The sequence below is a fragment of the Mobula hypostoma genome, chromosome 3, assembly GCF_963921235.1.
Source record: "Mobula hypostoma chromosome 3, sMobHyp1.1, whole genome shotgun sequence".
In the NCBI taxonomy this organism is placed as follows: domain Eukaryota; kingdom Metazoa; phylum Chordata; class Chondrichthyes; order Myliobatiformes; family Myliobatidae; genus Mobula; species Mobula hypostoma.
In genome coordinates this window covers 35,890,775-35,912,442 of record NC_086099.1, presented here as the reverse complement: position 1 = coordinate 35,912,442, position 21,668 = coordinate 35,890,775, and the positions used below count along the sequence as shown (strand labels likewise).

The 21,668-nt window shown below is 37.7% G+C and overlaps 1 protein-coding gene across 1 annotated transcript in view; it reads right to left on the bottom strand.

Annotated features, from left to right (window-relative positions):
• LOC134343938 (phospholipid-transporting ATPase ID-like) overlaps positions 1 to 21,668 on the bottom strand; it is a 146,497-nt gene that overhangs the window by 98,026 nt on the left and 26,803 nt on the right. The window contains exons 3-7 of the mRNA XM_063042898.1: positions 18,086 to 18,144; positions 14,975 to 15,088; positions 13,024 to 13,122; positions 8,390 to 8,451; positions 6,542 to 6,614 (exon numbers count right to left, since the gene is read on the bottom strand). Coding sequence (XP_062898968.1) covers positions 6,542 to 6,614; positions 8,390 to 8,451; positions 13,024 to 13,122; positions 14,975 to 15,088; positions 18,086 to 18,144 — 407 coding nt within the window. The remainder of the gene's footprint in view (positions 1 to 6,541; positions 6,615 to 8,389; positions 8,452 to 13,023; positions 13,123 to 14,974; positions 15,089 to 18,085; positions 18,145 to 21,668) is intronic.

The window sequence follows — 21,668 nt, the reverse complement described above, 5'->3', positions numbered from 1 at the left end:
CAAAAAGTTGGAGAGCAGTAGGAAAGTTTAATGATCTGTCCAGAAATGCTAAAGTATCACCTACCTGATACCATTCTCCTAATAGACTTGAAGTACTGAAAACCTTGGTTAGTAACCTTCTCTTCTTTGACTACCAACACTGTTCACAACAAAACAGGTCAGTCTACTTCCATCTTCAGAGAATATAACATTCTGCAGCTAATATCCTTATCATTACATCTTCACAACTCCCACAGCTCTGCTTTGGCCTGTCAGTAGTCTGGCTGAAGAAAGAGGAGGTTTGGGCATGGACTAACCACCCTATACCTTAAAAACCCAGAGCTACACAAATAACTACTGGAGCTCAACAGGACCTCATTCCTGGGAGGGGAAGGATCTTTGCTTAGAAGATGTGTGAAGTCATGTGATGAAATTGGAAGCCACAGGGCCAACCAATCTTCTATTCGCCTAGGACAGAGGACTCTGGCAAGCTAAGTCCCAGTAGGGGGTGATGGGTTTAAGAAGAAGAAGAAGACACTATTTCCACAAACCTGAAGCACCAGAACCATTATTCTATCCCAGAGTGTATATCCACAAAACATTCCAAAATAGTTACTTATGTCCTTTCCAAGTTCAATGAGACAGGTAACCTCAGATGATGTTCTGAAGGACTGGAAAATTGCTGTTGTTACAGCACTCTTTAAGAAGAGAGGGAGGTAAAAGACAGGAAATTACGGGCCAGTTAGCTTGACTTCAGCATTTGGTAAGGTATTAGAGTTCATTATTAAGGATGTGGTTTCAGGCTACTTGGAGGCACACAATAAAATAGGCCGAAGTCAGTATATATTCCTTCAGGAGAAATCTTACTTAAAAAAATCTGTTGGAATTCTTTGAGGAAATAACCGACAGGATAGACAAAGGGAAGTTGGTGGATGTTGTTTATTTGGATTTTCAGAAGGCTTTGAGGCTGCACATGATATAGGAGAGGTACTAGTATAGATAAAATGTCGGCAAACTGGCAGGAGGCAAAGAGTGGGAATAAAGGGGCAAACAAGGGAAAATCTGGAGGAACTCACCAGGCCAGGCAGCTTCTATGGAAAAAAGTACAGTCGACGTTTCGGGTCCAAACCCTTCGGCAGGACAGAAGAAATAAAGGGGGTCTTTTCTAGCCAGCTGCCAGTGCCTGGATGGTTTTCCACAGAGATCAATGTTGGGTCTGCTACTTTTTAAGTTATGTTAATAATCTGGATAACAAAATTGATGGCTTTGTGCCATATATATGGATATTACCAAGATAGGTCAAATCACGTCAAGTTTATAATCATTTAACTATACACATGTATATAACATACATTACCATATAATGTATATAGAAATGAAACATTTCTTCAAACCAGGGTATAAAGCACAGTAGTACACATAACGCACAAACACACAATAACTTATGAAGGTAAGAATAAAATCTACAGATAAATCACACATATATAACACACTAACACACTGAAGTACATTAATATTAAATTTTGTAAGGTAAAGAACAGATTATCGAGTGACACATCAAATACAATGCGGCAGGGAGCTCAGATGCCTAATGGGCTGAGGGAAGAAACTGTTTCTCATCCTGACTGTTCCTGTTTCAATGCGTCGTAGTCTCCCGCCTGATGGTAGAAAGTCAAAGAGGATGCTGGATGGATGGGTGGGATCCTTAATGATAGTAAGGGTCCTACATATGCAGCACTCCTGATAAATGTCCCTGATAGATGATAGGGAGACCCCTGTGATCCTCTCAGCTGTTCTCACAGTCCTTTGTATGGATTTCTGGTCTGATGCTCAACTGCTCCCATACCAGATGGAGATGCAACTTGTCAAGACACTCTCTGTGCTGCTCCTGTACAATTCAGTTAAGATGGTGGCTGGGAAGGAGTCTTGCTTGCCTCAATCTTCTAAGGAAGTGGAGGCACTGCTCTGCCTTCTTGTTCAGGGACATGATATTAAGGGACCAGGTGAGGTTATCTGTGATGTGAACTTCCAGGAACTTGGTGTACTTAACTCTCTCTACAGAGGAGCCACATATACACAGAGGGCGATGGTTCGTCTGCACTTTCCTAAAGTCCACAATGATTGCCTTTGTCTTCTACACATTCAGACTTCGGTTGTTCTTCTCACAGCAATCCACCAGCTGCCCCACTTCCTCGCTATACTCCATCCCATCATCGTTCTTGATGAGGCCAGCCACTGTTGTGTCATCCACAAACTTGACAGCACTGTTTGAGCTGGATCCTGTGACACAGTCATGCATCAGCAGTGTGAACAGCAGCCGGCTGAGCAGACAGCCTTGGGGAGTGCAGTGCTCAGCGTAAGGGGATAAGAGATGCTGCTGCCCAGAAGAACAATGGGGCCTTTCCATGAAGAAGTCCAGTATCCAGTTGCAGAGGGAGGTATTGAGACCCAGCGAGGACAGTTTCCCCACCAGTGTCTGGGATATGATGGTGTTAACCACTGAACTAAAGACTATAACCAACAGTCTGGCATATGAGGCCCCATTTTCCAGTTGGGACAGCGCAGAGTGGAGGGCAGAGGTTATTGCATCATCGGTGGATCGATTTGAGCGATAAGCAAACTGGGAAGGGTTCAATGTAGCCAGCAGAAAGGCTTTAATATGCACCAAGATCAGCCTCTCAAAACATTTCATAATGGTTGATATTAATGCCACCAGACAATAGTCAATTAGGCATTTAGATGGAAGGGCAGGTAATGTTGAGAAAATAGTGTTGAGGAAATAGTTTGCAGAAAGACTTGGATGTATTAGGAGAAAAGGGCAAAGAAGTGGCAGATAGAATACTATGTGTGTGGGGGGGGCGCGGTATGATCATACAGTTCGGTAGAAGAAATTAAGTTGTAGATTATTTTTTAAATGGTGAGAAAATTCAGAAATCAGAAGTGCAAAGGGTCTTGGGAGTCCTAGAGCAGGATTCACAAGAGGTTAACTTGCAAGTTTTTTTGGTAGTAAGGAAGGCAAAGGTAATGTTAGCATTCATTTCAAGGGGACTAGAATAGAAACACAAGGATGCAATGCAATCCTCTCCCCAGCTTTATAAGGCATTGGTCAGATCACATTTGGAGCATTGTGTGTAGCTTCGGGCTGTATATCTAAGAAAAGATATGCTGGCATTGGAAAGGGTCCAGAGAGGAGGTTTATGACGATGAACCTGGGAATGAGAGGGTTAAAGTATGAGGAGCATTTGATGGCTCTAGGTCCGTGCTGTGCTTGTAGGAGTTTAGAAGAATGAAAGGAAAAGAGGATCTCATTAAAACCCACAGAATATCAAAAGACCTAGATAGACTGAACGTGCAGAGGATGTTTCCAATAGTGGCAGAATCTAGAACTAGAGGGCACAGCCTCAGAATAGAAGAGTATCTCTTTAGAACAGAGATGAGGAGGAATTTGTTAGCCAAAAGGTGGTGAATCTACGAAATTCAATGCCACAGACGGCTGTGGAGGTTGCCTTTGGGATATTTAAAGTGGAGTTTGACAGGTACTTAATTATTAAGGGTGTCAAAGGTTATGTGGAGAAGGTAGGAGAATGGAGTTGAAAGGAAAAATAAACCAGATAAAATTGAATGGCAGAGCAAACTTGCTGGGCTGAATAGCCTAATTCTGCACCTACAGTATGTCTTATGGTTCAAAACAGGAGATGCTGGAACTCTCAAATAAAAACAGAAATGCTGGGAACACTCGGCTGGTCAAGCAGCATCTGTGGAGACAGTGAGGGAGGTCGTGTTTCATGGAAAAGACCCTTTGTCAGAACTGAGAAGTTACAGAGTAGGGGGTGGGATAGATAAAACAAAGGGAATATCTGTGATAGGGCGTGGTCAGAACTGACCAGAGCTACCATAAGGGTAACTAGTGTACAGAAAGCTTATAGCAGTACTTGAAGAGTGATCAAACAGATGAAGAAATGTAAAACGTGACAAAATGCAAGGCTGTTGTACATGTTCAGGTCATGCCAATGCTGAGAGAAATACCGGGCCACTGTCTCAGACTTCTAGAGGAGATGGTCATTCAAAAGACAGGCAAATAAAGTATATGACTGAAACTTGCGGAATACCCCCAACCAACCCTGGGCTCGACCTATACAGGCATCCTACTATCCTACCTACCCCTCCTCCAACTTCCACTGCAACTTAAAACTAACTTACTTTTCTTTCTTTCCTAGTTCTGAGGAAGACCCTCAATGTGAAAGGTTAATGATGTTTTTCTTTCCATAGATTCTGCCTGACCTGTCGAGTATTTCTAGCATTTTCAAGTTTTATTCCTCATACGGCTCGACTATGGCATCATTACAGCCCTGGGGCGATTGGCGTTCAATTCCGACACTGTCTGTAAAAAGTTCGTATGTTCTCCCATGACCACATGGGGTTTTCTCCAGGTGCTCTGGCTTCCTCTCACAGTCCAAAGACGTACCGGTTAGTAGGCTAATTGGTCATTGCACGTTATCCTGTGATTTGGCTGGTGTTTAACTAGCGGATTGTTGGGCCAGAAGGGCCTGTTCCACGCTGTATCTCGAAATAAAATAAAATAAAAATAAAATCTACAGTGTTGGCAATCATTCTTCATTCTTTCAAATATGAGACCATTCATAGATCCTCCTGCCAAATCTTTTCTCATGTAACAACAGAGACCAATCTGATGCTCCTTGGTTGAAGTCCCACTAGCTTAAATGTTTCTTTCTTCAAACAAGAGACAACAGGTTGAACAAAGATAACTGGCTGACATATGAAGAAAAACAAGTAAGGAAATTAATAGGTGCATTATGGTAAAAATATATTGAAGTAAGTAGAGTTACCTGGAATGAATTTAAAGGGACAATACTGAAACTTGGCATCATTTTTATTTGGCATTAAAAACAAAGTACAATCATAACTCTATGATTAATTGAGAAGCCACTTGTGGAAATAAATTAAAAACAATACCATGGGTGACCCCTGCATAATGGGGATCTACGTTCCTAAAAGGTGAGTTGTATCATGATTTACTAAAATATGAGGCTGCACCATCTGCTCGTGTGTTAATAAATGCAAGTTGAAAGCAAAATTGTATTGATTTATTTACCTTTATCACACACAAATCCCATGAAAAAGAATTTTGTCTCTTATTTCAAATTTCTGGGTAATGATATATGAATTATGCAAAATGAATTTCTGTGTCCTGAATGGCCGTAATACTGGTGTCACCTGTAATCTACAGAATCCTTGCTGTTGTGGAATGAAGAAGAGAATTTTTGTAAAAGTAGAAATTCCTATCAACATTGGTCAGAATAAAAAAAAGCAATTTAGAAAAGATTAGTATTCAAGGAAGAGGGGAATATTAACTAGATTACAATGATGAAAGAAAAAGTGAAGAGGTAGAGACTGTTTGATAGAAGAAAAAGTTGGGCTACATTGTGCTCCATTCACACTGCCACCTGTGCTCACCCCTTGTTACCCTATGAAGCCTGTCAAACAGGCGGCTTGGCTACAACAGCCAGCCAGCAGGCTACACATGTGTACAAGTGGTAACTAGGCCTCAAGAAGTAAATCCTGAGGCCCTGCCTTAGTGCATTCTGATGGCCCATTAATAACCAAAGACTTTCAAAAACAGTTCAAATCTATTTAACTAAACAAATATAACTATTTTAAAAAATGTTAGTTTATTTAAAAACATACTAAAGTACAAGTACCTAATTTTTACAAAAAAAAATAAACAACATCAAAATTACACCTTTTGAATGGAATATGCAGCAGATAAATAAAGTTTTGGTGTAATGTTAAGTGTGCATCCAACCCCCTTAGCTCAGTGCATTGTGCTCTACCATTGGGCCCAGTGGCAGATCATGAGATCAGATTCACCGGCATCTAACCTGTAGTCTATCGTGCATTTCAATTTTACGTACATGTTTAGAAGACAAAGGAAGTCAATCACACAAGCAAGACATCAGCTCCCTATGGAACTGCTGGCAAAAGGTAAGCAAATTCAAGCTTACCTGAATAAAGGGAATAGAACAGGAACTGGGAGGACTGTTTTGACAGTAATAAGAAAACAGTTGAGTTGGGCTTTGATTAAAAATTAAATCATGAATATTAATTAAGGAAAACTGTATCATGTTTAATAATAGGGTCACAGTATGTTTTAATAATAATACAGCATCTCTTTCTGATGTTAAGTAAAATTTGATCTAAAAAAAATTAGTTTTACGCCCTAGCATGGTGGAATTTAAATACATCATTTCAAGTCACTCACGAGGCCACTGAAACTAAATTGCAGTTTGAGAAGGGAAAGAATAAGGGACAATGACAATCTGAGCAGACTGACAAAAGCTTTACAACTTTGAAATTTTGAACTTTAATATGGCAACAAATTGGAAAGGGTAAGAAATAGGCGGAAGGATAGAAAACAATGGCATGTTATCATTTCCTCACAAGACCCCCATTGCTGTACAGTACTACGTTTGGGTGATGGTGTGGACTCTGGAAGTATCATTCCATCAGCAAAAAGAAAAACAAGATTTTAGTCACTACTTACAGTAACAAATTGATTATTCTCCAACTTAATTACATCTCCCACTTGAACATTCATCCATTTTTTTCTTTGCAACCTTAAAGAAAATAAAATAAATGCATCAAATGCCCGATACAGAATAACACATCACTGGAGTTTCAAAAAAAAGTTCTACTTTGTACCATCCACAATCCTGTGTGATACAGATGGGAGTTGAAATTCTATCAGGAATTCAGTCTCAAAAAATAAACTAATTTATCTCTTATGATATTACTCATAAACAAAAAATTTGTTTTCATTTACAGTGACCGTCAATCTCCCATTTTACTTTATTTCATATGCTAACGGCTCTTTCCAGGTGAAATCATGTCAACTGCAGAATTAGATTGGATGCTTCAATTCATGATTTTCAGAATCAGAATCAGAATTGATCAGAGGCGGGTTCTTTTTTAACATTTAAGAATAAATTGGACAGATACATGGATGGGAGGTGTATGGAGGGATATGGTCCGTGTGCAGGTCAGTGGGACTAGGCAGAAAATGGTTCGGCACAGCCAAGAAGGGCCAAAAGGCCTGTTTCTGTGCTGTAGTTTCTATGGTTTCTATGGAAAGGACAAGCAAAAACAATTCAGTGGGGCCCAGCCATTTCAATTAATAGTCACTCAGCTACTGAGAACAAGCCATCTAGACAGCGATGAAATTGTAACTGCTGCCCCAATAAGATGTTATAATAAAACAGCCTCAACTAAAATAAGTTACAATTTTATTCATACTCCTGCTTTTGTCTACGACTACAGAAAACCACAAAAGGTCCATTTGATGTTAGATAATCTTTCTCCTGGCCACTCAGATTGAGAAGCTGTCAATCCATGGAATCACATACTGTGCACATTCAGAGCCTATAATCATTTTGTTCAAAATCAATACAATGTCAGAAATTCCACAATCTGTGTGCCACAGTCATTTACCGGGCTCAGGAAAGGATACTGAGACCCTCTGCTACCTCTGGAAGGAAGAAGTCTAATTGAATATTTTACCTGATAAAGTCAGCTGTATTTGTTTCAGTTCAGAAAGCCAAGGAAGTAGCAGTGCCCAGCTCCATCCAGAGATCCTTTCTATCCTCAAATCCAACCATGCCAAGTTTGGCAACTGAGTTCAATTTATCAGGACAGTTGTGGGCTTGTATCAGAGAATTTTCTTGAAAATTACTGGATTATCATGAAAACCCTGCCAGTTCAGTTCAGCTGAGGGAAGAGAGCCTACCATTTATTATAGTTCAATCTACAAGTGCCAAGGCAATCAGAAATGAGCAATAATAACTGTCTTACCTCATTTCCTACATATAGAAAGGCATGGGGGGCATGGTAGCATAGTGGTTAGCACAACGCTTTACAGTATACGGTTCAATTTCCCCACTGTCTGTAAGGAGCTTGTACATGACCTCATGGGTTTCCTCCAGGTGCTCTGGTTTCCTCCCACAGTCCAAAGGTGTGCAGGTTAGCAGGTTAGTTGATCATTGTAAATTGTCCTGTGAGTAGGCTAGGAATAAATTCCTAGCCTAAGTGGCTCAAAGGGCTAGAAGGGCTTATTCTGCACTGCATTTCAATAAATAAGGGTTTAAAAATTGAGAGTGTTATAAAGATGTCCTAATGCTGGGAGTTTCTTCAAATCAGTAAGATCAAGGTTTCCATGATAATGTGAACATACTAACTTAATGCGAGAAATAAAAGATATTAAATGTACCTGGATCCTATCAATTAGCAATAAGAAAAGAATAGACTAATGCATACACGAAGTATAATATTAATTGATTGCAGATGTAGATATTTTCTCTTTGAAGAAAACACACGAAGCATGAGAGGTAATACTCACTTTCCATCAAGGAGAATTGTGACTTCTCGGTTATTGACTTGGTTGTCACTTTTATAGCGAAACTGGAAGTTTAAGCAAATGATAAATGCTAATTCTTTTGAAATTCTTGTTTAATTAGAGTTGATCATATTATGCAAAAAATAGCACTTCCTGACTCAGTTCATCATATCATCAATTACATACCATAATAATATGACTCTGTTTGCTCTTTCAACATTTACTAGTAGGAATGTATGACTATGACTCAGAGATGTGCGGGTAATTTTTTTAAGAACTGCAATAACAAAGGAAAAGGATATGGAAAATGTAGAAGTCAATTAAACAGATCTATTTTTATTTGGCACTGGATAAAAGAATATATCAATTCTTGTTTTAAGCTATTTTAGCATTTAAGTTTTATCGGTAGATCATTTGTAAGGCATAGAACTGAAACACATTCAACATTTTTATAAGGATGTGACTTGAAAGGAAATGCAGCTCAGCTGTTCTATTTTTTACTGGAGCTGAAAATTCAATCTAATATTTTTAATTATGAAATGTAAAATCCTAACTGCAGGAGGAATGGTTTTCATATATACTGTGTATGTGTATATATGTGTGTGTGTATATATGAATCTTACTACAGGATCATAAATCACAGAAGAAAGCTATTCATTCCATATATATATGTATGAATCTTACTGTAGGATCATAAATCACAGAAGAAAGCTATTCATTCCCTTATCTTTGTAGAGCAAACAATAGTCTAATTTTCCTTTCCCCCTGCCATCTTCTTAAATTAAAGGGATTGCACAATGATGCAGCTTGGAACACCAGTGATCTGAGGCAGGTGCAGTCCTAATCTCTAGTGCAGTCTGTGTACGGTTTGCATGTTGTCCCTATAATTACATGGGCTTTCTCCCAGATGCTTTGATTTCCTACCACATATACAAGACATGTAGATTGGCAGGCAAAATTGGTCAGTGTAAGTTGTCCCTGGTATGTAGGGGAATGGTAGAATCTGAGAATCTGTGAATCTGGGGCAGGAGGGAACAGAGGTGAAGGAAATATAGGGAGAAACAGTTATTTGGAAAAGTACTGGGAAATAGGACTGTTTCACAAACTGACATAGAATTGAAATAGCTTCCTACACTGTCAGAGAAAAGAGGGATATTGAAATTATATGTACCTACTGATTTTTCTTTTACTGCAGTGGGAGGCAATCAATACGAGAAATATTTAAAGAATAACTAATCTATAACATATATATTGTGGCAGAATATCAATTGTCGATTAACAGCAAACAAAAATTGATGTTCTGGAAGGTGTACTCCTAAAATATTACTGATGTTCTCACTGTACACTTCATAATTAAGTTTGTAGGGTGATCAATAGAAATAAACAGCTAGTAAGGACAGTTTTAGATATTAAAGCTTACTCAGTCGCAATGGAACACAAGAACAATATTATATTAACCATCCTGAAACGTATACAAGATTTTTTTCTACAGTCTTACAAGTCTCTAAAGCTTAGCTTTTGTTTTAACTTTTTTTTATTTAGTATTTTCTCTCTCGATGTGATTGTCACCAATAAGGCCACAATTCACTGTCCACATTGAAAAGATGTTGATAAGCCAGTGCCGACCTTCTGATGAAGGTTTGCTGTTGGGTAGGAGGTACCAGGATTTAGATTCAACAATATTGAGGGAATACCAAATTATTTCCATAGAATTGAGATCATTTGGATGAGAACATTTAGATGTTTACGTTTCCATTTGCCTAAGCTTAAGCTTGTCCTTTTTGATGATAATAGTTGCAACAATTACAGGTTTAAGTGGCACTGTTGGAGTACCCCAGGTGCCTAAAAGCAGTGTACTTCATAAATGGTGCACAAAGCAATTATAGTTCACCAGAGGTAGAGGAAGTGATTGTTTAAAGTGATAAGCAGAGAGCCAATCAGTTGTTAGTATTGCCAAGAATGGTGTTAAGCTTCTTGATTATTGGAGCAATATTTATATATCAAGAGAATATATCAAGTTTGAAGCTGATGGAATAGCTTTGTGCTGTCAGCAGGAAAGGCACTAACTACATGACAGTCAGACCTAATCTGTTCTCTTCACCACGGTATTAACGTTGCCTGTTCAGCTGCACTTCAGGTCAACCGTGACTCCTAGGATGATGACGATGAAAGACTTAGCAATGAATGCCATTAAATATTAAGGGCAGGTGGTCAGATTCTCTTTTCTTGAAAATGGTCAGCACCTGGCACTTCTGAGCGCAATTTTTTTTACTTGCCCCTGCTAAGTCATAGTCATAGTCATACTTTATTGATCCCAGGGGAAGTTGGTTATTGAAGTAAGCTGAATGTTATCTACATTTTCTGCATACAAACATGGATTGATTAATTTGCTAAGGAGTTGCCTGTGTAATTGAAGATGGAAGAACCATCAGTAAACAGCCCATTTTGATCTTATGATGAAATGACTATCGCTGATGAACCGAGAGATGCAGTGATGTAACAAATAGTCTGCTGGAGGAGCTTATTAGATTGCTTGTTGCTCCGGCTTCTAGCATCCGCTACTTCTCGTGTCTCCTACAGTGGTGTCTTTGGGCTCCACCAATCACAACCACCTTCTATTCAGTAAGATACATATTCACTGGAGTGTTGGCACCTTGACTTCAGCTTTACTAAGGCCACATCCAGTCAAACGTTACCTTATTGCTAAGAGCAGTCGCTCTTGGCTCACCTCTGCAATTAAGCTCTTTTGATCCATTTTTGGGCCAGAGCTGTGATGAAACCTAAAGCCAACTAGTCCAGGTGAAATGCAAACGGGGTGTTCAGTGTGCGCTGATTACTGGAGAGTAATTAACATTTGAGAGGAATGTTAATGACATCTTCTATCATTTAACTGATAATTGAGAGCACACTGATCAGATTGTAATTAACTGAATTGGATTTCTTCATTTTTTGTGAACAGCTCCATACTTGGATCTGTTTTTCAATTTTCCACATTTTAAGTGAGATACTGGAGCAACTCTAAGCATTGAAAACTATGAAAATATCATGCGTAAGGTGACCATAGTAGATTTGGAAACTACAATGCAAGGAATGAAAACAATTAAAGGAACTAGCATACGGTTAACAATAAATTTATATTTCTACAAAATTCATAGATCTACAAAACACAAAAAATCTAGCAGAAAAAGTGATCCAGTCATGGCTAAATAGGAAGTGGATTAGAATATCGCTAAAAAAACAACAATCTGAGGAGTGGGAAGATTTCAAAATTTGTCAAAGGAGAACTGATAAGGAATGTGAGAGCAGAGGACAAGTGTAATCTAGAGAGAAAAGAAAAAGGCTGTAAAAGATTCTACAGATACAATAAAGAAAATTATTGACAGAAAATAAATATGGATCTCTTACAGACTGAGATGAGAAATATTATATTGAGGAATAAACAGATAACAGAAAGAGGAAACAAACATTTTGTGCTTCTCTTCATGGAAAAGGGCAGAGGAAATCTTCCAGAAATTGTGGAGAACAACAAGTCTAAAGCAAAAGAGGAAATGACAGAAATTAGCATTAATACAACTTATATTGGAAACATCCATAAGCTAAAAGCAGACAATCCCCATGATTTGATAATCAGCATCATTGAAAGGGGGAATTCATTCCTGGGATAGCATTATTGTCCTATGAGGAAAGATGAAGGAGAAGAAACCTTTACTCCTGAGTTTAGAATTTCTTGTCTAGAGAACAGTAGAGGCTCAATAGGTTTGAACTACAAATTGATTGTTCAATGTGTTGAGAAACATATTAAAGGCAACAGGAATTAGTGCAGGAAAATATCATTTCAGTAGAAAAGTCGACCATACTTTTAATGAATGGCAATATAGCTACAAGAAGCCAAATGGCCTACACCTGCTTCCATTTCTAATGTTCTTATATTTAGGCCATTTATTCAAAACTCTAATCTGGACATCACTGATGAGCTGGCACAGTTAACCATTTGTAACTGAGTGGCAGGCAAATAATTTCAGTGGGCACTTGAGAGTCAACCACACAGACGAGTCTGAAATAGGCCAGTCAAGGTTGGGACAATGGCTTCCCTTCCCTGAAGAGTTAGCGAACCAGATGAATTTTTACAACAATTAGATAGCTTTTGTGGTCTAAGATCTTTTGTTTTTGCTTTTGTAATTAATTAAATACAAAGAGTCATGATTTCTGATGTAAAACAATATAAATTTCTTCAACACACCATGCTGTGATAATCATTTTTTCTTTAGATATTTTAAACAGAGACTAAAATAAGTAGATTGAAGCTCCTAGTAAAATAGCAGAGACAGAGTTTCAGATGAATGAATTGTGAAATCATTTGTTAGTAATTTCATAATTTCAAGTCTTATTTTTCTAAAACAAAAATGGAGTAAAGCTCCATAGGGTTCTCTCTGCAAGAAGTAAAAAACAATCTCTGTTGAAAAAGAGAAGTCTATGGAGTGATCTAATAAAAAAGTTGAAAATAAATTATAAAAAGTTTTGATATACACAGTAAAGCCATGGAAATCTTAGAAAAGTAGTGTTTATTCATCTGAAGTTATGTCATGCAGTAAAACATTTGCTAAAGAAGATAATTACAGAATACAAAAGGAACTTACGTAATCATCAATAGCATCTTTCACTGCTGTTATTGTCAATACCAGCACTAAAGGCACAACAGTGGTGTGCCAGGACAGAGATGAAACTTGTGGAATAACCTGAAGGAAATATGAAAAAACTGATTATCATTAAGTATGTCTATTAAGTTGCTAAGTTAAAGTAAGTACTTCAAAATAAAACAGAAATAAAGGAGTAGTGAGGTAGTGTTCGTGGGTTCAATGTTCATTTAAAAATTGGATGGGTGAGGGGAAGGAGATGTTCCTGAATTGCTGAGCGTGTACCTTTAGGCTTCTGTATCACCTTCCCGATGGTAACAGTGATAAGAGGACATGACTGGCTGTGTTTTTCCCACACCTCTAGGATATTTCATGACATTTAAAGGTCTCCGAAAACCACAATATGCTCAGATCCCATTTTCACTCATCCCACAATCTCTCCTGCCTTTTAAGATTCGCTGGCTTAAACTTCCCTCTTCAACCATCCCCTTTCCCAACAATGCACAGAGGACTTTCTCATTTAGAGTAGGTTTACAAGCATGTTGCCAACATCTGTTATGGATTGAGGGAAGACATACTTGAGATGTACTGTGGTATAAAGGGCATAAACAAACAGGCAAGACAGTCCTGATGAAGGGTCTTGGTCCTAAACATCCACTCTACTCTTCTCCATGTGTGCTGCCTGGCTGGCTGAGTTCCTCCAGCATTTTGTGTGTGTTGCTTTGATTTCCAGCACCTGTAGGTTTTTACTTGTTTGTCATAAACCAAGGGGCAGATGTAAAATGGGTGTGGATATTGGCAGAAATAAAAAATGATAATTCTCACCCACTGAAACTCACTACCTGAAAGAGTGTTGGAGCCAAAAACCCACATCAGCTTTAAAAAGTACTTGAATGCATGCTTTAAGAACTAAAACGTGCAGGGCAATGGAGGTAGAATGGGAAAGTGGGACATGACCAGAATATTTTTTCAACTGGCATGAACACAATAGGATGTCTGGTCTTTGCATGTCATAAACTTATCATGAATTTACTATTTTAACAGTTGTGAAACTCATATAATTCGCCAAGTGAGTTTTTCAATCACAATTAACTGAAATGCAACAGTTTTTATTTACTTGGAGAAAATAGGTTTTACCAAACGTATTTCCCCTGAGACAAAAAAGGCAACAAGTAAACTGTATTTGTTGTCCCTGTGAGATCCTTGACCTCGTATATTTTCAAATACAGCCACATTTATAGGCTTAACATGCTTTGCCCTCAGAGGCCAAGGTTGTGACTTCTTGCAGCTCCCTGGTCTCTAGATCATTTAATAATGCTGCTACTTATCTCTGTCGTATTTCACAGCTTGCTTCTTAGTGCAGTATGGGAAGGTTGTGCCATGTGGTAGATACAGGTTATGCCCCTGAAAGTTTCTTGCAGGTAATCACTTCAGGGCAACTGAAACTTTATTCTTTATTAATAAGGGAACCAGGAATGGGTGCTTGGCTAAAACTCTATCTGTTGAATGTGGCCTATCTCTTTCAACCATGACACAGGAAACTATAGTCTTTGGATGTACTGATGGACAGGTAAAAGTTTTAAGGAGTTTATTGGGACTTCACAAATTAAAGACAAATGGAAGACATCATACAACGTGGCAAATAATGATGATAATGATGATGTTGGAAGTTTCCAGAGTGCATTATAAATGCTGCAAAATCATATTTTCATAAATGGATTTGGTTGTTGCTCAAAGAAATCTTCCCTAATTAATATTTTGTTCAAATACACATAAAATCTATGGAGTCATTTAGCAATATTTTTTATTTAGCTATACTGTATAACTATATTTAGTTGTAAAAATGTATTAGTGTTACATTGCAGCATGAATTTGCAATGATATCTGTCAAAGCAAAGAAAGTATCAGAGAGACCAGAGGTTGGTGTAGAAAGGTAACATAAACACATACTCACTTGCAAAATTAGTAAAAATAAAAAATAAGCATTGGCAATTCGTTGAAACTGTTCAAATAAGTTGATTAGCAGGAATGTAAAAATATTATATTTGGAGGTTTTAATTCTATTATTCTGTAAAGAAAACCAAAATTTGAATTTAGTAAGCATTGAAATTAAGTAACATAAATATGAAATAACAACACTTGCATACAAAAACCAGAAATTTCTGTGTAAAAAGTGATTTGAATGGGATGAATCACAAAAATTGAATAACTTCAAAGTAAAATAATCATAAATACTGTAATAGCTAATGAAAAATTAATAATTTATATTGCTTATTTCAATAATTCTAACACTTGACAATGGATTATATGTTAAGACAAATACTAGATTACACCAAATTTGCAATAAACAATTTTGACAGAAATTTCAATATCTTCTGTTTGTTTCTGTAATATGAAGAAGGCAATTATAATTTATATTCCCTACAAGGGGTGATTGATGTTCGTGGCCCAAGGTAAAAGGAGTTGTGTTATTAAATTCAAACTTTCTGCATAATCAGTCAAAGAATTGAACTGCATGTGCATGTAACAAGAGCTGCATAACTCATCTCCTTCTACCTTAGGCCCCGAACACATCAATCATCCCTGCTATGGACACTTTCGGGAGGTCCAAGATCCGTATGCTCCATGACCACTGGACTAAGTGTGTAAATGTAGGAGGGGACTATGTTGAAAAGTAAATGTGTTAGTTTTTCTGAAATTGACTCCTTCTACCTTAGGCCACGAATTTATCAATCACCCCTCGTATGTACAACAACAGAACTTAACTTTGAGTTCTGCATAAAAAATATAATTTTATTTTATAGTACTGCAAATAAAAGAGGAGAAGGCTGGAGAATGGGTTTGAGAGAGATAATAAATTAGCCATAATAGAATGGCAGAGCAGAGTCTAAAGCCAAATGGGCTAATTCAGCTCCTTTGTCATATAGTCTAATTTCTGAACATGGATTTCAAAAGCTGTAATGCTTCATTCAACACCCGGTTTAGGATATGTTGCTCTAAACACCTCTCCCTGATTTTAGACAGAAATTCAACCCCATATATATTTCATGTTGGTGGAATTATAAATTCTTGTAAATTGTTTGGTTATGCTAAACAAAGTGAGATTCACTCCTTCAAGTGTAACAACAGGACCAAAAGTTTGTAAATTTCTCAGCCAAATAAGGCTTTCTCGCACTGATCACTAATTGCTAAAGGCACTTATTAGTTAAGAATTTGCATATGTTAAAAATTTGAGGGAGGGGCCCAGAAGATAGTTATCAAATCAATCGTAATATAATCACAAAAAGCTGGCGTGACGTACAGTTACAGTGAGAGAAACAAAATTAGCATTCCAGGTAAACAGATTTTCATCAGAACATTCAGGTCAGAGCATTGATGAAAAGCTGTCGACATAAAATGTTAACTTATTTATCCACAGATGCCACACAACTTGTAGAGTACCTCCAGCATTTTACGTTTTGATTTCAGCTTTCCAATATCTGGGATGGTTTTGCTTTTAAATCAGAATCAGAATTAGAATCAGGTTTAATATCATTGGCATATGTGGTGAAATTTGTCAACTTTGTGGCAGTAATACATTGAAATAAATGATAATATTAAGAAAAAAACTGTGAATTATAGTAGTATATATATTAAATCATTAAATTTAAGTAGTGCAAAATTTAGAAATAAAAAGTCGTGAGGTAGTGTTCAAAGGTTTAATGTCCATTCAGAAATCGAATGGCAGAGAGGAAGAAGCCGTTCCTGAATGACTAAGTGTGTGCCTTCAGGCTTCTGTACTTCCTACCTGATGGTAACAATGAGTAGAGGACATGCCTGCGTGGTAGGGGGTCCTTAATAATGGATGCCGACTTTTTGAGGCACTGCAGCTTGAAGACGTCCTGGATACTAAGTCTACAACTCCCTACAGCTTACTTCAATCCTGTGGTGTAGCCCTTCCTCCCCATACCAGATGGAGATGCAGCCAGTTAGAATGCTCTCCGCCGTATATCTGTAGAAACTTGCAAGTGTTTTAGGTGATATACCAGATCTCCTCAACTCCTAATGAAATACAGACACCATCTTCCCTTCTTTATAGCTGATCAATATGTTGCGTCCAGGTCGTCAAAGATATTGAAACCCAGAAACCTGAAATTGTTCACTTTCTCCACTTCTGATCCCTCTATGAGGACTGGTGTGTGCGTCCCAAATTGTTTAATAGATCAGCTATTTTGGAAACCAATATTATGTACCCACAGGAAATAAACTCCTTAGGCACAAGTGTAAGCTAGAAGGAATCGATCTCGTGTATATTTCAAGATCTGAGAGATTTAAAGATTAACAACGGTTTGCCGTACATATAAATATTTTTAAAAACTCACGGACAGACAGAGAGAGGGAAAGGAACACAAAACTTTACTAAACCACCACGCTTGAACATAAATGCCCTCAGCATGAAATGACATGTTGTGTGGTAGGTCACCAGAATCTTATTAAAAATTAGGTATTTATCAAGCACCCAGCCTTCAGCTGCAGCACAATTATCCTTATCTGTAAGGATATCAACAAGTCAGATATCTGATATTACAAATTATAAGTGTGAACGTTGCTTTACACCCAGTAGATAAGCAGCGTCAAACCCAGAATATTTCCTGTTCTGTGACATACCGTACCATACCAGGTATATGAAGAGTGATCGATAAGTTCGTGGCCTAAGGTAGAAGGAGTCAATCTTAGAAAACCTAGCACATTTATTTTTCAACACAGTCCCCTCCTACATTTTCACACTTAGTCTAGCGGTCCTGGAGCATACGGATCCCTTCTTTGGAGAGGTCAGTGTCTTGGACCTCCAGAAGTGGTCCACAGCAAGGGTGATTGATAGGTTCGTGGCCTAAGATAGAAGGAGATGAGTTATTAACTTCAAACTTTCTGCATAATCACTCAAAGAGTTGAACTTCACGTGCACGTAATAAGAGCCGTGTAACTCTTCTCCTTCTACCTTAGGCCGCAAACTTAGTAATCACCCCCCCCGATGTACACTGAGCCATCAAGGGGTATGATGGGAATTTTAAAATTGTTTACTCACCACATATTGATATTTCTTATTGAATTCTCTATCATTTGCCTTCAAATACCTTTCTTCCTCTGTAAAATACAAGCAAATATTTATGTTAATCACATATATGTAATTGAAGAAATGACTTAAAAATGGGTGTGAGAGTAAATTGGACAATTCTATCAAACAACCACCACAAGCAATTTGGGCAAATAATTTCCTTCAGTGTTATAAGAGTCTTTGATGACATACATGCTTTACTGTGGTCCTAATTACTCATTTGTTTCTATAAATGCATTTCAAAAATAATTGTTTTTTTTAAACATCTCTTTATTGCTTTTACAGAGTGAAAAGAAAACACATTAGATCATCCATGGGTTTGAAAGTACAACAAAGTTAAAGGAAAGGAAAAATTAAAATACATAAAAAAATCAAAAGAAAAAAAAACACACACAAAAAAAGCAAACACCCCACCATTAAAAAAGCAGTCAATTCAGTTCGTTATTTTCATCATCCTGAATATTGTTCTCCAGAAACTTGTAGAAAATGTCCCAAATTTCCTGAAATTTGCCAAGTTTATTTTTTGTGATGTAGCTTATCTTTTCTAGAGCAAGATAAGAAGTCATTCCTTTCAGCCATTGTGAGAGTCCACTGGTTGTTGGTTTCTTCCATGAATAGGCTATGCAGCGTTTGGCTTCCAAAAAACAAATATTAAGCAGAGACCTTACATTTTTGGAGGTTACAAAGTCCTTTCGATATGTATTCAGAATACGTAATTTAGGATCAAGGGGCACCTTTTTTCCGATAATCTGACTAATCAAATCCAGCAACATCTTCCGGAAGCAGATTATCTGGGGGCACTCCCACATACAATGGAACAGAGACCCAAAGAGTCATCAAACAACATACTAAAGCATGGAGAACTGAATCTGTCAGAGAAAGAGTGATCAGAAGCTTGGTCCTTAGTTCAAACCCAATAAGTGAACACTTATTCTAAATTACTACAATACAAATGGATAACCTGACAGTACATTTCTCCAGTCAGGTTACAACACTTTAATTCCAACATTTTAACATATGCATCAAAAATAATTGTTGTTTAAAAATACAAAGGTCAAAATAACTGGAGCATTAATGACCATTTATAACAAAATTATAGTAACTTAGAAACATAAAAAGCCTACAGCACAATATAGGCCCTTCAGCCCACAATGCTGTGCTGAACATGTATTTACATTAGAAATTACCAAGGGTTACCCATAGCGCTCTATTTTTCTAAGCTCTGACTTTCTATCAGATATTCAGAAATGCCAGTGGTTTGGAATCTGGTTCACCAGATGCTGATTTCTGTGATCCATCAACACACCGGGGCACTGGTTCCTGTGATCACTTTGGCACACTGGGGCCCTGGTTTAATATTCCCATTAATGTGCTGGGACTTCAGTTTCTGTGCTCTCATTAACCTGCCAGCACCCCAGTTCTTCTGCAGCTTTTAAGACCTTAAAGCCTTGGTTCCTACATTCCCTTAATAACACCAGAGTCACAGTCCCCATGTTCCCTTAAACACAGAGCAATCTGTGTTCCTAAGCTCCCCTGAAATCTAATGTGTTTTATTTCTCACTCCCTTGAAATTTACAAGGTTTGCAAAAACCTATACTATTTGACTGTGAAATATTGAAGACAAAAATGCAAATTAAAAGCACGTTGAGGTATTAAATGGAATGGTCCACAAAATCTGCCAGAATGGCACCTCCAAAGTCAGAATCAGAATCAGGTTTATTATCACCAGTATGTGACATGAAATTTGTTAACTTAGCAGTCTTGAATATGCTATATTACTAGAGTTTTACTGTACTGAACCAGTACACATTCTGCCTTGACTACAACTATGTATCTTGGCAATCCTACTTGCTCTTTCTATCTGTCTTTATATCATAAAATACCAAAACAATTGCTATAAATGGATTTTAAAATGAACTAAAGGATTAGATTTAACAGCATTTATAAAGATTTTATTCCTAATAGTTTCACAATTACTAAATTTTTAATAAGTGGCAACAATCAATAGCATTTAGTGTCTCAATTATGTTTCTTTATGCATTTTATAAATCTTACATAATTCCTATGATACCAGGTCACAAATCCACTTTTTAAATAATTACACAGAAACATAAAACGCTGATATTCTGGCATCATCAGAACTTTGGTAATGTCAGAATGGCTAATATTCCTGACTACAACATGATATGTTACTTTTTGCTTAAATGTTACACAACAGTATCATAAATTTTACAATTGATCAGGTGAATTTAAAAGCAGTGGCTGAAATAGGGTGCAAGTGAATTTTATAAAAAGCATGGGAACAGGGCCCTACTAAGTTTAAAGGGTGCTTGGCGAAAGGAGCATCGCTGAGGTTAAACAGAACATGGTAAAAAGAACCAGATGATCTAGATATCAAATTACCAGATTTTCTGAAAATCATTGTGAATATTAGTTCTATTGTACTATCAAATAATGATATGAAGAAAGCTTTAGAGATATTAAATGTGATATTCGAATACAAGACAAATGCTATTGAGCTAGATGTAAACACATGATGTGAGCCATTCCATTAGTAAAACTTTTCTACGTACCATAATTGCAAAGCAGAAGCATGTTCATGTTGTGAGTGAAACTCTGAAAACACACAATGGCCACAGACTTTAGCTTTGTAGTGCCTGTTGCTTGTGTGGTCTGGCTCTGAATTTGGTTTGAGTATGGTGACAGATGCACACATTGCCATGCAAGTCACATCACCTACCGCATTGATAAGGCAAAGGTACATTCATTGTAATGCCCGGAAAAATTAAGCAGAGTTGACACCCCTGCATGGTGGTGCATGGTGGTGCACACTGGCTTCAGCAAGCTAATGGTCTCCCCTTTCACATTTCTCATGACAGCCATGGTTTCATTCTTGCATATGGTGTGTGAATGTGTCAGACTGAGCAGCCGTGTCATGACCCGTCTGTGGCATCATCTATGGCTATCCACGGACCGCTGAAAGACTGGGATCCTTTTTGTTTCAGGAATAGATGTGGTGAGTACGAAAGAAAATGCATGCAGTCACTGGCATGACTCCACTGCGAGCCTGACTTTCCTTGTGGTCATGTTGATCTGCCACCATTGCTAAAGCAAAAGAGAATGAAATGCAGTGATCTCCCACTGAATGAACAGGGCTCACTAATACTGCATAATAGCCAGCTTGATACAATACCACTGTAAGTTGCCAAAAGTTGCAAAAATCTCTGGCCCTTTGCAGAGCCCCCTTAATAGCCATAAACAATGCAGTGTCTGCTCTGTTCGGACAATTGGTTTAATAGATTTATACATACATTTGGTACACATTTCTCGGCTTCACACACTATACAAATTTGCAAAGGTTGGCTCTCAAGAAAACACTGCTATTGGCCTAGCACAACCCACTGAATTGACATGCCTTCCCAGGCAAAGCAGTTATTCCAGGTCTACTACTTTTTGTAAACAAATCTGTGTAAGTTGGAATGATCTACGATTGGCTGCATGAATAAGTAACAGAAACTGATTCAATTTCAAAGCAAATTGGAAGTATTTGCGG